At 28.4% G+C, this 16,692-nt stretch overlaps 2 protein-coding genes across 2 annotated transcripts; one reads left to right on the top strand and one right to left on the bottom strand.

Moving 5' to 3' along the window:
• Positions 1 to 407: 407 nt before the first annotated feature.
• LOC102656738 lies at positions 408 to 13,245 on the bottom strand. Its single transcript, XM_026441382.1, has 8 exons — positions 12,885 to 13,245; positions 12,379 to 12,581; positions 11,712 to 11,934; positions 9,708 to 10,090; positions 5,746 to 5,835; positions 2,627 to 2,692; positions 2,071 to 2,322; positions 408 to 1,408 (listed from the first exon to the last, which is right to left on the bottom strand). The coding sequence occupies exons 1-7, from the start codon at positions 13,069 to 13,071 to the stop codon at positions 2,092 to 2,094; spliced, it is 1,383 nt and encodes a 460-aa protein (XP_026297167.1). The 5' UTR covers positions 13,072 to 13,245; the 3' UTR covers positions 408 to 1,408; positions 2,071 to 2,091.
• A 958-nt stretch (positions 13,246 to 14,203) lies between these two features.
• Positions 14,204 to 16,534, top strand: LOC724435 (ribosomal RNA-processing protein 8). Its single transcript, XM_001120291.5, has 4 exons — positions 14,204 to 14,708; positions 14,885 to 15,795; positions 15,902 to 16,138; positions 16,204 to 16,534. Exons 1-4 carry the CDS (start codon positions 14,631 to 14,633, stop codon positions 16,412 to 16,414), a joined length of 1,437 nt encoding a protein of 478 aa, XP_001120291.5. The 5' UTR covers positions 14,204 to 14,630; the 3' UTR covers positions 16,415 to 16,534.
• The last annotated feature ends 158 nt before the right edge of the window (positions 16,535 to 16,692 follow it).

Below are 16,692 nucleotides of genomic sequence, written 5' to 3'. Positions count from 1 at the left end.
AGAAATTATTTAAATTTTTTTCTATCCACAAATTATATCTTTGATCAATTCAGAAATTGCAATTGTCATTTTATTGTTTGTAATTTTTATTTCAAAATTGTATATAAATCTAAATAATTATTACGTACATACGTATATATTAATATATTCATGGAATACTTTCAATTCTAGAGATAACAAATATACATAGTTGATGTACAAAAATATCAATTTATATTAAATTGTAAGCAATTATATTAGATGAAACTAGATTATCATTCTTCATCTCGTTCTTAAATTGTTAATTTTAATAAATCTCAATTAACATTTATGCCAATTTTTATACTTGTTTTGATCTTTGTATATATTGTATACAAAAATTAGTTTCTCTCTTTCTCTCTCTTTCAAAAGATTATATATATGCATATCATATCACGATATTATGAATGTAATATTAGAGATTTAAATTTCGATATAGAGACACTTTTATCATTATAAATGAAAAAAAAGATTCGTTTATCGCATATTTTTTTATTAAATCTTACTTTCTTCTATTTTTATTATTAATCGTGCCACGATTCATATCACGAAATGAATTCGATTTCGAATTTAATTAATGTAGATAAAATTCAATTTCACTACTTTAATACTTTCACGCACGAATTTCATACGTTTTAAAGGGAATCCTTCCGATATCCTTTAAATAAATGTCGGTCCGCATTCAATTTAACTTCCGTTCAACGTTTAAAGCCTTAGGAAAGCCTGGACAGGTGTTATCGTATTTGCATTTCTCCTATCCCTAAGAAAACACGTTAAAACTCGAACTTGATAATAACAGTCTGCCTCGCGGAAATTAAATAGCCGCGTCAGAATCAAACTTTCCAGACTGTTGCTGCCAGACGTTGCATGTTCAGGTTTGTCAAAAATTTCACGAGTTTCTCCGACAGAAACAATTAACAAACAATTCAATCTTAAATTATTAAAAAATTTGAAAAAAAAAATGAACCAAAAGTTTCCTCTCTCTTTTTCTTTTTTTTTTTTTTTAACTTTTCACAAAGTTAAGTTCATGCAAATCCGAGATTATATATTCATGAGACCATTCCCAATAAATAAATGAATTGAACAAGGAGGGTAGTAGCTCTTTGATCTCTATAATCGCTAAACTCTTTTCATCCGGATAATTCAGTGGATGATTGCGGATAAAAATGGTTTGCCCAGCGAAGTCTTAATACGGCTTAGAAATTTTCTGCCACCGCCGTGTACTCGAGACGTCAAAAACCGTTGAATAATTTCTGAATTCGCCTACCCGGTTTCGCGCATTCCCCGGTGTATCATACAGTCTAGTTGCTGGTATGAATGGAAAAGTGTACATAGTTATGCGTGACTGAATGTATAAGTGTCGCCTTGGTGGTTGGAATCCACTATGACCCTGAAATAACATTTATGATTAATAAGTCGCCTTAGATGAAATTAAGTTTAAATATTTTATCGATCGGCTAATCTCTAGGGTTTGTAATTTATTTAGCAATGTCTCGAACTTGCTGGAAATAGAAGATAGAGGAGAAGGGGAAGAAAATGATTGAAATTTAAGACTTTAGACATGAGAAATTGAAGAGAATCGTGGAAATACGTGGAAAAGGAATGAAGAAGCGAGTGCACGCGTTAATGGAAATTGATTTGTGTTAATTCTTTGACAATCCTTTTAAATATCTCTTCTTCTTTGTATTCTTGATTGAAATAATTGATAACAGATAGATTCTTTGGTTTTCGTAAACAAAAATAAAAATAATATGAGTTTATTTATTTGAAAAAAAAAAACTTGAATGACTGCTAAATTTTTTATATGAAAAAAGAAAAATTTGAAGAATATATATTATTTTAGTTAATTGCAATTATTTTTACAACATCAAATTGTTCAGAGTAAAAAAGAATACGAAAAGAATAGGAAATTTTTATAATGGAATTCTTTTATTCCATTGAATCCTTAATTTATTTAAGAATCAATTAATAAATATATCTCGCATTCACGATTTTTCTGAACAAAAAAATAAATTAGGCACGATGCTATATATTTAAAGGCATAATTCATACCTTGTCGCTCTATCTTCCTTTCTAAAAATGGCATTGCCTCAAAGATTCCAAATATGAATCTTCAACGATGTCGTGAGAATTTAACGAGGAACAGAAACTCGGTATTCGCTCGAATTTCTTAGATTTTCTTGACAATGATATTTTGCAAGCGTCGCGATTTTTCTTTGAATATCTATCGCTGTTCGTATCGCTATTCCTCAGATTAATTTCCTCATCCTCGAATATCGTTATAGGTATCGAATAATCTTGAATCTACAATGATAAAAATTATTGTAAATAAAAGCATCGACAACATGCGTATTATAAAGAAACGAATTATGCAAGTAATATTTAAAATTTTTACGAACACGAAATCATCCAGATTCTTTATTTTCTTACAAATGTTTGTGATGATTTTAGATTGAAATACAACGATCCCGCAGATCATACCAATAAAAAAATAGTACAAAAAAGTCAAAAGTATCTAAGGAAGAATCTCTTTTTCGGGCAATCGTGCGATATCGAGAGAAAAGATCGTTGTTGAGTGTTCGTAAAAGAATAAAGTCTCTTGATTTACCTTTGTATCGATCTCTCGATTCTTCAAAGGAGGCAGGAAGCATTTCTCAGCAACAGTATCCTTCAACTGTACAAATACAAAGCAGAAATAGTTAAAATAAGTTCAAAAAACGGCGGTATTTAAAAATTGATCGAACTCTTTTTGGTCTCAAACTTTCTTGCACAAAATTAATTTGATTAAACTACTAAAAATTAGATTACAAATCAAATGATCGATGAAATATATCATAATTATATCCCAGAATAGAATCTTAGAGAATAAAAACATTGAGTTAAATACACAACAAATTTCAGTTTCGAAAACTATTTCGATACCGAATCAACTCGATTATTTCCTTAAAAATTCCACTCCTCGTACGAACGGAGTTTAGCAACGGAAATTATTTTGAAATAGTTTCCCTCGAAGTTAGTCCCTATCGTAACGGGGGGAGGAGAGGATCAGCGTCGCGAGATGTCGCAAACCATTTCCAAATTCCTTTGCAAATTGTTTTGCGCTGACCGGTTCCGCGTAAACGAAAGAATGTTTCCGAGCAAACATGCATAAAGAGAGTAACTCGTTGAAATTCAGGCCGCGATTATCAATAGCGAGGGAGGCGTGGATAAAAGCAGGGGAAGGGTGCAGAGGGAGAGGGGCCACTCCTGCAAGGGCGAAAGTAAGCAAAATCTAATTCCGGTAGGCGAGTCACGGGGACTCGGGCCCCCTTCCCAGAGAAACGTAACGTAGGTTTATCCACGTGTAGAGAATTTCTCTACCTTCTCTCGCCTTCGCCATCCTCAATTCCCGCCCTGTCCTTGTGGTAGTTGCGGCCTGCAGCCCTCGCTTTGTGCATATAATTGGATTTAGCCTCGGATCTCCCACTTTGCCCGCCAGCATCCGCAACCCAACCCCCTTCGTCCCTTCCCTTTCTTCTTCTTCTTCTTCTTCTTCTTCTTCCCGCCCTGTCTATCGTCTTTCGATCAGATTCAATTTTACATACCGATAATAAATAATAGCAGTGTAATTAACAAAAATATATACGTGTGATTACAGTTTCTATTTATTATTAGGTTTATGTTATTATTAAGGAAAATTTAATCTCCTTGGAGAAAGACGATGATACGTGTGTATATTTGTATATTTTGACGATGGATTTGTATAATACTTTCGATGTAATTATTATCGGATTAATAAGGACAAATAAGGAACGATATATTGAACAGTGACGATACGTGGATGCCAGAATTTTGTGGTATTCCAAAGAGGAAGGTATCCCTTCCCGCTTGGCGGCGAAAATAAATCTAAAAGCTTGATGACGAGAGTTGCGCGACGTTAACGATCCTGTAACGAACAACAGGAAACGAAACGCGGGAGGGAAGATGAAACGGGGAATGGAGGGGGGAAAAAAAAAGAGGAGGAGGAGGAGGAGGCAGTGGCCATTGTTAACACAAAAGTGATACGTACGTAATTAATTTCGCTTATAAATCTTCCAGAGGACCATTACGAGACTTGACTTTCCTCCTCGTGCTAAACGAGAGTAAAACGAATCAGTTTTCGTCGCGATGCCTCTTTGCGTCCTCTAATTGGCAATTAACTATCGAGCGTAACGCGAGCAAATGGTGGACGATGTTAATTCGTCATCCTGCCACGCTTCGACTATCCTTTTTTTTTTTTTTCGCGTTATTATATCGGTTTTCCAATATTTGGATATTTGATTTTGATTCGAGAAATCGGCCGCGCGCCTCCCGATTCGATTTGTAACAAATGCATTCACGTGCCTGAAACGGAGATATTTTTTTTTTTAAGTACGAATTCGAGAAAAATTGCTGCCCTGTTTCGCAAAATTATTACGAATTGTTGAATGCGTGGATGTCGAAAATTTTTTTAAAATTTTTGCCGGGAGTTTTTTAACGATCCGATAATATTTCCACGTATATTTTCGTGTAAAATACAAATGAGAAACTTTTTCGATAAAATTAGTTATTGTTCGCGATTATTTGTGAATGTTCCGAAATGCGAAATTGTCACGCGTTTTAATGGATATTATATATTTATCGCAAATTAAATAATTTCGAATGAAATATAAAACGCGTTGTTATAAAAAATAAAAACGCTATTTACAAGAATTTTTTTTTAAATTTTCATGCAAATTGTTATTTCTATTGTTAGCAAATATAAAAATTAATGAAACAAAAATTATGTTTCTTTTCTTATGTTTCAGATATCTAATGCGATATTTGTCTAATTAGAAAAGATAATTTTTCAAATCTGCGGTAAATAAAATATAAAACAATAATTGTACGATTGAAATTAGAATAAACAATGTTGCAATAATGAATATTAAGTGGGAACTTAATATTGCTATCATTAGTTTAATTTCAATCATCATTAATTTCTTTAATTATTTTATATTTTATTTAGTTGATTCGAAGAATCCATGGAATGTCTAATTTTTCTTTAGATATTAAGTATGGTGAATTCCGTGAAATGCTGAAATGAGATATTTTAAATCCATTAAAATTCATGAAGGAATAAGTTTTATCAATTAAAATATAGAAATATATATATCTATATTATCACCACTGCATATATAAAGATGAAATTCAATATAATAGTTCATTTTTTGCAAATATTTTAAAAATTAAGAGCAACAGTTGTATGTGTGGGCAAGAGTTAGTTAAATTTCTTTATTTCAAAATCATTGAATTATAAATAATTTTTTAAATAATATATTATGAAATATAATCAGGAAAGTATCTTCCTGCATTCTCAATATTCTAATTTCAATCAATTAATATAAATTAAAAATACCGTGCACATTAAATATATTTTTTCGAATATCTCAAAAGTCAAAACTGAATTATACATATAGGATTAAAACTAACTCAAAATTTTTTAAAATAATTATTACATTATTATCTTTCGCTCAATGCTCACCAAATACAGCCAATATCCAATATAATATTAAAAAAGCTAAGAAACAAGTTCAATTATCAAAAGCACGTTCGATCACGGATTTCTTAATATGCTATATTAATAATTTTTTTTCTTTCTCGATTAAAAAAAACTATTATTATTATTTCCTACAAATTATTTCTTTTCCAGCAGATAAAGAAAAAGTTTATTAAACGCATGAGACATACCTTAAGCCTGTGCGTTTGCAGCAATATCCGTTGGCGATTACGCGCGCTAACCGAGTTCCCATATGACCTTCGCCGCATCAGCCACTCTCTCTGCAACAACAAACAATCCCTGAAGCTGCCATCGCTTCGATGAAACTTTCAAACTAAACAGACCGGGAGGTTTCGGGCGCCGGGGGCTTTATTTACTTTTTACGAAAGCCCTACGACCTCCCTCGCCATCATCCCCCCTCCAAGTTTCCGGTAACGCGAGCACGTATATATATATACAACCAACACACATCCGTCTGTGAAACACGTGTGACAACACGCCATCTCCTATCTCTCCTATACGTGTATCGAGACCCCTTATTTCTCTCCCATCCCGCCTGTCCCTTTTTACCGGCACAACCGACGGAGGATTCGGTGTGGGTTTGCCCGTTAAAAGTGCAGTAAGATCGATCGATCGAGCTACACCGAAAATCGTCGAGTGCCGACTCACCCCCGACCGAATCCAGCGAGTAAAGTAGATTATGCAAATGCTTGTCGAAAGAGGAGGGCTGTGCAAAGGGAAAGGATAGGTGAGGGATGGGTGAGGGGCAGGTGGCAACCGAAATAGAAGGAAAGAACAAAAGGAAGGGAAAAGGAAAAAGGGGGAAATTGTGTCTGACGAAGGGGAAGATTCGGAATAGATGTATGTGCCGAGCCTATGGTTTTAATAGTTAAATCAATCAACAAATTGTTACTTTGTTTAAAAAATGTATAAATATTTCAAGCATTTGTACCACAAAGTTCGAACAATTTAATAGTAAGGATTAAAATCTAAGAAACTTTTATTATTGGATGTATTCATCCCAATAATTGACTTGCACTACTTATTACGTAGCGTCAATGGTTAACTTGTACTTCTTATCTTGTCAGAAGAACAAACCTGTCTCCTCATTGTGTTGTATTTTAAAAGCATATATACTATACTTTCAATAGCTTAACAATTAGATTTAATTTAACAATAATTTCAATGATGAAGATCCAAAATTTCTATTGTACCATTGTCTCTTTGTCTTTCTCTCTCTTTCTTTTTTCGTTTCCCTTCACGTCATTTCATAGTGGTGAAACCTCAACGTTAATGCACATCGGTGTGATTCATATCACGTTAAGTTAAACCGTGGACAATATTAATACAATCTCTCCGGAGTCTGTGTAATTATAGGCATTATGGTGTACCTCACCTTGTTCCAGTCCGCTGGCCTCCTCTGGCGTTTCATTTAAACTGTCCTTGACGGCGCGTCCAACGGTAACAAATTTATTCCCGTATATCGGTGTACTTATCTACACTTACCAGTATCCAACTTACTCGGTAATCCTGGATAATAGCAAAAGAATGTACGACAAATGTGCGGTTGTAGGAAAAAGTCTTGGATAAAGTCCATATTTTTCCTCGGGAACAAGCTGCGGCTTTGAAAGTTCTTTCTCTCTACTCTCATGGTACACGGTGCACCATCTTCCCATATTACGTTACATATCATTCACACGCTTTAACCCTTCGGTAAAATTAAATGGAAAATTAATCGAAATATTTGATGCAATTAGGAATTTTTTAATCTTCTTCTCAAAGTTTGAATCTTTTTAAAATATTGATAGATAATATATATATGTGAAAGGAACGTCAAAGATTGAATTTGACGTAGTATTGGATGATCAATCTTCTAAATCAATAGGAGGGAAGTTCTCTTCAACTGTTCTCTTTCAGAGTATTATTCATCGGTTTGTTCGCTTGAAATTGTACCAAGTTCGAATCACTTCGTACAACTCTGGACTAAAATCATCCTCGATCCTAAATATTCCAAGATATATCTCCCAAAATTGTATTCCAGTTTAAACGGAATTGCACAGATGTAGTACTTCACTGATATCTATTATAATTTTCTCGATATTATATAGCTTTTAAATTAATATGTTTCATTCAAAAAAATATAATAAATTAAATTTTCTTTCGTGTTAAATTAAAATTTTATTATATCTTATTTGCATTATAGTGTATTGAAACTTAAAGCGTTGACTTTTTAAATAATATTCAGCTAGAAAAAAAACTTTCATTTGAGTAAAAATTTTAGGATTAAGTGAATTTTCTTTTAAAATAGTTGTTCAAATATTTTCTCTCTAATTTGCATGAAAATCCTCACATTTGTTTTCGATTAAGAAATTTGACTGATAAAAATTAGTGAAAAATTGTTGCTAAATCGTGGTATAAAATTTTAATTTTCAATCTTAAAGATAATAATAATTTTCGCTCAAAATCAATAAAATTCAATAAAATTCTTTCTCCTTAAAAGCGAAAAGTAATGTGAACACACATCTAGAAAAGTGTGAATCCATAAGCAATCATAACTTCTTCCTCCCCTCTCTCTTTCTTCTTCCAAGTCGTAGTATTAGAAACTCTGAAAAATTTACAGGCCGGCTCTCCAGCTCTGGAATAGGTATTTAGCTCAAAGGCTTCTGGAATTTACTGTCTCTTCGAGTACCAACGGCGACAACTATTTCCTCGTTGTGCGCCTGGCGTCGCGCGACTGTCGAAGTTACACTGGCACGTCTACCAGAATGCTGTCTCGAAGGAACAGCATTGCTCTAGATTTTTTCAAAGCATCCGTTATTGTGGCGCCATCTTATGTATCGCGTATAAATACTTAAATACTATCTTGGTTGAAAATAAAATTTTTATTCGACTAACACGATATTGAATTAATTAAGGGCAAAAAAATATTAGAACGAGCAATTCTAATCATGAATTGGTAAAGAATTCTTTTTTTTTAATAAATGATTATTTGGTTTTAAGATAATTATTTATAAAAAGATGTTATTCTCTGATCTTGATGATTTTTTAATATATTGTCATTAACTTGAATAGTATTGTGAAGATTAAGAATAGTTAAATGAATTTTTATTTAATTTTGATTTAAAAAGTGAAAAAAATTAACATAAATTAATTGACATCAAACAAAAATTTATTTAATTTCTGACTTTATGATTTGTATTAAGTTAGGAAATAAAAATAATCACCAAATAAAATCTTCACAGTTTAATGACTTTGTTACAACATATTAAAAAATCATCGATATCTTTTCGTAAATATTTATTGATTTTAATATGAATAATGAAACAGTATATCAATTTATTTTGTTTTCATTGTTCATATTAAATTATACTATCAATGTAAAATTCAACTTTACGCTTGATCACGTTGAGAATCCTTGAAATTCTTCGCGTATCGTTCGATGTAGAAATTTGATAGGACTCGTACGAAGAAAATAGAAGGTATCAAATGATAAGATAGCTGCGAGAAAACGGACGCATGTTTATTAGATTGAAGTTACGAAGACGGGCGACAAGCTAACTCGCTTTAGGTCTTCCATGAAATTGTAAACTGTGATGGGTCGGCGGAAGCGAAGTTTCTTCTACTTCGCTTTCTCGACTCTGGCAGGTTAACTTCCGATGGGACAAGGAAACGAGATTGCGAGATGTCTATGTTCGAACTTTCTGCTAACTCGACTTTAGCAACCGAATAGCCGCGCTCATCCATGAATCATAAAAAATGTGCGATTTATGAATATTAAAATACACGTAAAAAAAAAAAAAATAATAATAAAAATATCATCGTACAATCGATCGAAAGTATAAAAGAAAACTAATCTTCTATTACAATTATTTCAAAAATTCTTATTGCACCAATCACTTCAACATATATAATAAAAATCCAATATTCTTTTTAAATTAAAAATATTGAATATCCTATTTCCTTATTCTCAATTAAAAAATCTGATGCAGATTTAGAAAACCATATATATATATATATGATAAAAATCGAAGAACGTTAACAGCAATCTAACACCAAGCTGTTTTATCTCCGATCTCGAAACAAATAAATCCCAGCTCAATTAAGTACGGTGAAAGAAATGTAGCGGAAGGGAACAAACGAAACACACACTTACCTTGGCTTGCATCTCAACTTTATCGGGCCCAAGAGATCGATCGAGTTTCGGTATCGACAAAGCCTTGTACTCTTCTATGGTATATGGCTTGTAACCAAGGTTCCTCTTCGATTTATCGTCAGACGTGTTCTGCTTAACGGCGCTCGAATCGGGGGAGATATCTTGAAACGTTGATTGATCCACAATTTTAGAGGATCGATTTTCAGAGGCCAGAGGATTGATAGATCCCTCGATTATACGCCTATAAAAACTCAACTCGCTTTGATCGTCCCTCGGGGTAGACAACGTACGTATATCGTTGTCACTGAGCTCCTCTCGTTCGCTGTCCCCGCAAACCGACAAGGTGGAACCCTCCGGGGATCGAACGTTGTATTGTGGTCCACCTGCGAACAACGAGAAACTGAAGATGCATCTTAGCCGGATCGTTCTTTAATGCGTCGCTTTGAAATTAAAGTAAGGGAGAATTGCGTTGAACGAGACTTGAAAGAAAGATATTCTTTAAGAAGAATTTTCAATTTCAAGTGTATTGTAATAAAATTTTAATTACTTTGATACTATCAAAATATTAGTCAAATTAATTTCACTGTAGAACAAAAATGCAAATATAATGATTTAAATATATTCGAAAATATATTGAATACATGAAAATTTGACATATGTATTTATAAAATTAAAATTTAATTAAAGCGAAATGAAGAAATATAATAATAAATAATAATGAAAATTAGATTGATTAATTTAAATCTGTGAAATCTTTATTCTATAACAATTATTATTTTAAAACAACAAAGAAATAGCATTTAAATTAATTTATATATAGAAAATAACACATTCGAATGAAAGAGAGTTAATTTTTAAAGAGAATTGATTAAATGAATAAAGCAGAATTTGTGATTATCATTTAAAAAATAATTAAAAGTAATCTAAAAAAAAGAAAAACAATTTCAATAAATGAAGACAAAGGAAAAACTTTTAAAGAAAATATTTAATATTTTATTATATATGTTGAAGGTAGAATCTTTAATTAAAACATGAATGATAAAACTGTAATTTTAACGCTGATATTAATGAATTTAAATTTATATTTAAATTTCGAAGAAAATTAAAATTAAAATTGGAGAAGAAATTTCTATTTGGAATTGACTTAATACCATTCAATCAACATTGATTCGTTATTTTTTTTCGAAAAAGAAAAGGATAAAAAAGTACGATCGAAAAAATAAATTTATATTTGAAAATTCCATTTGTGAGAGTTAATTTAAATTGTTTCTTTCTCAGTATCTTTTTATCTATTTTATTTTTTTCTTTCTTCGTTAATAACTTTTTTATTTACTCTCGCCTATACATCCAATAATAATACTTTTATATAAATTTTAAAGTATTGAATTTAACTATTCTATATTCTATACAAATTCTGTCACATTAATTACTTTTATATTTAATAATTTCTTCTATTAATAATCCTTTAATAGGTTGCAATTAATAATTTGGAAAATACAATATCAGCAAACTTTTCGAGCTTCTAAGTATCTAAAAACCTTCGAGTTGAGAAAGTTTCGAAATCGATATCAAATTATATCGAAACCTGGAGTCCTAATCTCCAGGGTGTTGTATACATAAATCTTGGTACCTAACCTTTTAAAAATAGTGGTCTTTCCAAATACAATTTCCCTTCCCAAGGAAAAACAGGAACGCGCGGTTTTATCGCGCTTCGAGTTAAATAGAGATTCAGCATGTCCAAATAACAATAAAGCAGAACCGTGGCAAGACCAACAAACAAGAAAGGACTGAGACGTCCATCGTACGTTCTAATTCTGCAGATATATATATATATATATACATATCACTAGTGTCGAAAGGACGTCTAATCACGATCAAAGTAAACGTTCTCCGGAGGAAAATTGCATGGTTCCAGTAGCATTTAGAGTGACCCTTGCGTAAACGCACCCTTTCAAACCCTCGCGTTGGTCACGAACGAAGAACATTATCTCGTTTCGAACTAACTGAATTTCCGACGGTAGAGCTCCAAATAGGAGCATGATTTCCTCGCCTGCTGAACCACCGGGGCGAGCACATTTCCAAGCTTTTTATTCGGTTTCATAGATATTGAACTATCTTTAGAATTACAGTTTTGTTTCATTTGGGAGGCCTTTGAAAACCGTTTTGAACATTTTGTATCGATTTTCTTATCGATGTCGTTCTCCTCTCGATTTGAACTATTTTTATTCTAAAAAGTAAAAATAAGTTTGATTTAAATTCATATTCATGTAATAATAATAATAATAATAATAATAATTTATAATTTGAAATGTTAAATTATGGAAAATAATTTAATATAAATTTATTATCGAAATTCTCATAAAAATTTTCATAATAAAATGTAAGAAATTTAAATAGAATTATTTATTTTTAACAGATTATAATATTTATATATTCCAACGATTGAAAATTTAAAATTAAACTTCTTTGATATGTAATTGATCATAATTAAAAAATTGAATTAACCTAATAACAAATCGAATCAAAAATAATAAAATAATATAGGATATGTAGAATTAAATTCATGCTTGCATTGTTCACAATTTAGAAAATAATTAAAATGTCACTTTAATGTCTCTCTCTTTTGAAATATTTTGAATCGAAATGTTTCTCATCATGCTCGTGATCTTACGTTTCTCTTAAGGCGATCCACGACGTCTCGTTTTCCGTTCTCCAAAGACGTCGGATGTCGTCGCTTGGACGCGTCGACGGGTCTTCTGTTCACAATTATCGCATTCTTGCTGCCGACTGTCCTCGTGTCTTTGTCGGTACTCGGCGTGGTTTCATTAGATCCGGTATCTGAAACGTTTTCAGTAAGAAAGAAACAGGACAAATGTCAGTCTCCTCGAATGGATCGATGATTCACCGTCTCAACATTTTCATAAATGTTTCTTCGTGAATTTATAAAAAAAATATAAAAGGGAATTAATATTATCTAAATATCTGAATACGATAATATGTAATCTATTTATAACATCAAAATTTTATATTAACATTGATCAATAATTTTATCATGATTAATTAATTCTTAAGTGATAAATCAAATGATGAAATTAATAATGTTAGAAATTGAAATTGAATTGATTATTTAATATAATGTTGAAATATATATAAATATATATATATATATTTTATTACTTTTGTCTTGTCTCTGAGATAATGATGGAGTAATAGATTTTGGTGAAAGTGACGGCTTAAGGAATAAATCAAAAATCAATGTTTTGGTTGGCACTAGGTTAGATCCAATGTTTTTGTGTAAAATATTCTTATTCCTTGGTGAAATTTCATTAATATTTTCTAGTGAATCCGTAGAATATACTGACATTTTTGGGACAATTTCAATTTATTTGAAAAGCACGTGAGAAGCTTCATGAAACATTATTATAGTTAATTACATTACCTTGCAGTACGCGTCAAACGGATAAATATAAATTATTTCATACGTTTTATTGTGTGACTCAATTCAAACTGCATTATATCTCTAACAAATTTTTTATAAGGGAACAATTGTTGGAAAAAATTAAATTATAAAAAAATTCAAAAATATCTAATTAAATAAAAATAAATAAATTAAATTAAACTAAACTAAATATATAATTAAATAAAAAAGTAGCAAAAAAAGAACATGGAATATTTAAAGTGTAATAAATAATTTACGATTTTTTAAATTATAACCTATGTTTTAAAACTTATAATATATATATATAATATATATATATATATAATTATATATATATAATATATATATATAATATATATATATATAATTATATATATATATATATATATTGTTTAATATATATATATATTATATATTTTAAAATTCATAAAATTTTATATTTGTGTTATTATAAATTTAATAATAAATTCTAATTTTATTATTATTATTCTAATATTCTAATATTAATTATAATATTTATGTATAAAGAACATATGAATAAAAATATATATATATTATTTATTTATTTATTTCATAAAAAATGCAAAGACAATTGAAAATATTTTCATAAGTGATTAAAGAATAAATATAATATTTAAAATAATATAGATATTAATATAAATATAATATAGATAATATATTATATTAATATAATATATAAAATATATAAAATAATTAATAATATATAATAATAATTATATAATATATATAATATATAAAATAATAATATAATATAGATATTAATATAGATCATAATGTAAATATACGATCTTAATTAGAAATAATTTTAGAAGTAATGTTAAATAAATAATATTAATTATTAATGATTTATATGCAATAATAATTTATATATAATATATATATATATATATCTTATATATTAAATTTTATTATAAAATACAATGAAATAAAATAATAATAAGTTAATTTAATATTTTTTTACTATGTGGCAGCACTTATCAATTACTATAATAAACGCCATCTATTATAAATCTATTGAACATTTAATGCATGCATTACATACATAAATTTTGAGATTTTATTTCATTTATTGTATCTCATATCGTATATATAAGTATATATGTAAATAACCATATGCTTGTATAATCATATGTAATACATTAATTTTTATTTATTATCTATTTATTTAATCAAATTTTTTTTACTTTAATTTGTTTTAATAATAAATTAGAAAAAAAAGGAATTATATCATATTTGTAAATTCATATCTAAATTTTTTGTTGCATAATAATGATGCATAATGTTATGAAACTGTATAAAAAAGGCTGATTCCATATATAAAATTAATATAAAACATTCATTTGTTTAAAATTTAATAATCACAATCACATGTACAAATGCGCACACCACAAAAAGTGGAAAATATAAAAGATTATAGATATTTTTAGTATTCATAAATAGATATAAAAAAAAGATTATATAAAATGATTGAAAAAATGAAAAAAAATATATCTAATACAAAGAAAATCAATAAAAATATTAGTGAAAAAAAGAATTGTCAGGTAAGTAATAATAGGTTATATGATATATATAAATGGGTTAATAGGTTATATGATATATGTAAAGTTATATTTTAATAAGTTTTGTATTAAAAATTATTTATTATATATATATATAAGTTGTTCAATTTATTAAATTATATTCATTATATATAAATATATATATATATATATTATAGAAAAAAAAATTAACAAATGATGAAGATAAACATAAATCCACAATTGTTAAAAATAAAAATTTAAAATTTAAAAATAAATCTACAAAAAATAAATTGTTTAAAAAAGTCAAACAAATATATAAAAATAATGAAAATCATAATTCTATTAATTTTTTAAATTCTGATGTAATGAAAGTAGATACTAAAATAGATATTAAAAATAAAAGAAAGAGTAAATTAATCAAAAAAGTTCAAAATAAAAAAAAACAGCAAATTGATGACAAAAAACAATATCAAAAAAATCTTGAAGAAAAAAACAAAATCTCTGACCAAATTGAAAACAAGATTAATAATAACAATAAATTTATAAAAAAGACAAAAACCAAACATATAGAATCTGAAATGGAACAACGAAATAACGAACCAGCAAAATTAAATTCAATGTTACAAAAAAAACAAAAACAAAAATTAAATAACAAATTAACAAAATTGAATTTGATATTAAGAAAAAAACAAAAAAGAGAACAAAAACTAAATAATAAAGTAATAAACTTAAATTCAATATTAAAAAAGAAAATAAAACAAAATAAGAATAAATTTTCAGATTCTTCAAAAAAAAATAATTCTGAAACATCTCTTAAGCAATACAATTTAGAAAAATTACTTTCTAAAGATAATAAACAAGAAGAACAAAAAAAAAAAAAAGTAAAGGAAAAACCACAATCTTTAAGGGATAGAATGATGACTAAATTAAGAGCTTCTAGATTCAGATATTTAAATGAAACACTTTATAATAATGAAAGTTCAGAATCTAAAAAATATTTCAAAAATGATCCTGATGCATTTAAGGCATATCATGAAGGATATAAACAGCAAATCGAACAATGGCCTTTAAATCCTCTTGATGTTATAATATCTTCGATAAAAAAAATGTTAGTACACATAATACATATTGTTATAATTATAAATTAATTTTTAATTGTTATATTAATTCACACACACACACACACACTTATATATATATTAATCATGTTATAGACCAAAGCAATATATAATTGCTGATTTTGGATGTGGAGAAGCAAGACTTGCTGCTACAGTTCCTAATAAAGTACATTCTTTTGATTTTATTTCTCTGAATGAAAATGTAACTGCTTGTGATATAACACATACCCCATTATTAACAAGTGGAGTAGATGTTGTTGTGTTTTGCTTATCTTTAATGGGAACCAATCTTAAAGATTACATTATAGAAGCAAATAGAGTTCTTAAAAAAGAGTAAGTAAAAACAAAAAAATAATAATGTATTAAAAATTAATAATTTAAAAAAAACGATCTTTCAGTGGCATTTTAAAAATAGCTGAAGTTGAAAGTCGATTTGAACATATAGAAGATTTTATAAAAGTAATAAATAGTTATGGTTTCAAAAACACTTGGAAAGATTTGTCTCATAATTTATTTTATTTTTTAGATTTTAAAAAAGAAAGAGACATTAATAATAGAAATAAATTACCTCTTATAAGTTTAAAACCATGTTTATATAAAAAGCGCTAAAAATTACGTAATAATTTAACATTGTAATTTTTATTATTAATATATAATAAATAATATTATTATTTTATAAAGCAATGCATTTTAATAAAATTTGTTATTATATATTACATATACTATATTGTATTTATTATATTTTTTTATATAATAATATATTATAGAAATTGTGCCATAATGTTTTGATGTCATATTTTTTCAAATGAAATCAATTATATTTTGGACATTTAATATATGTGCCTGCTTAAACAATGTGTTATTCTTAGAACACACTGATCTGTTTG

Source organism: Apis mellifera, linkage group LG6 (assembly GCF_003254395.2).
Source record: "Apis mellifera strain DH4 linkage group LG6, Amel_HAv3.1, whole genome shotgun sequence".
NCBI lineage: Eukaryota > Metazoa > Arthropoda > Insecta > Hymenoptera > Apidae > Apis > Apis mellifera.
This window is presented reverse-complemented; position numbering and strand designations above follow the sequence as displayed.

Bases quoted from the DNA above. Each gene is read 5' to 3' on its own strand.
- LOC102656738 (XM_026441382.1), bottom strand. From the start codon at position 13,071: ATGTCAGTATATTCTACGGATTCACTAGAAAATATTAATGAAATTTCA. The intron at 11,935-12,378 runs GTAAGATCACGA...TTTACTTTTTAG, and splicing joins TGGATCGCCTTAAGAGAAAC to AATAAAAATAGTTCAAATCG. The intron at 2,693-5,745 runs GTATGTCTCATG...GTATTTGTACAG, and splicing joins TGCAAACGCACAGGCTTAAG to TTGAAGGATACTGTTGCTGA.
- LOC724435 (XM_001120291.5), top strand. From the start codon at position 14,631: ATGATTGAAAAAATGAAAAAAAATATATCTAATACAAAGAAAATCAAT. The intron at 14,709-14,884 runs GTAAGTAATAAT...TATATATTATAG, and splicing joins GTGAAAAAAAGAATTGTCAG to AAAAAAAAATTAACAAATGA. The intron at 15,796-15,901 runs GTTAGTACACAT...ATCATGTTATAG, and splicing joins ATATCTTCGATAAAAAAAAT to ACCAAAGCAATATATAATTG.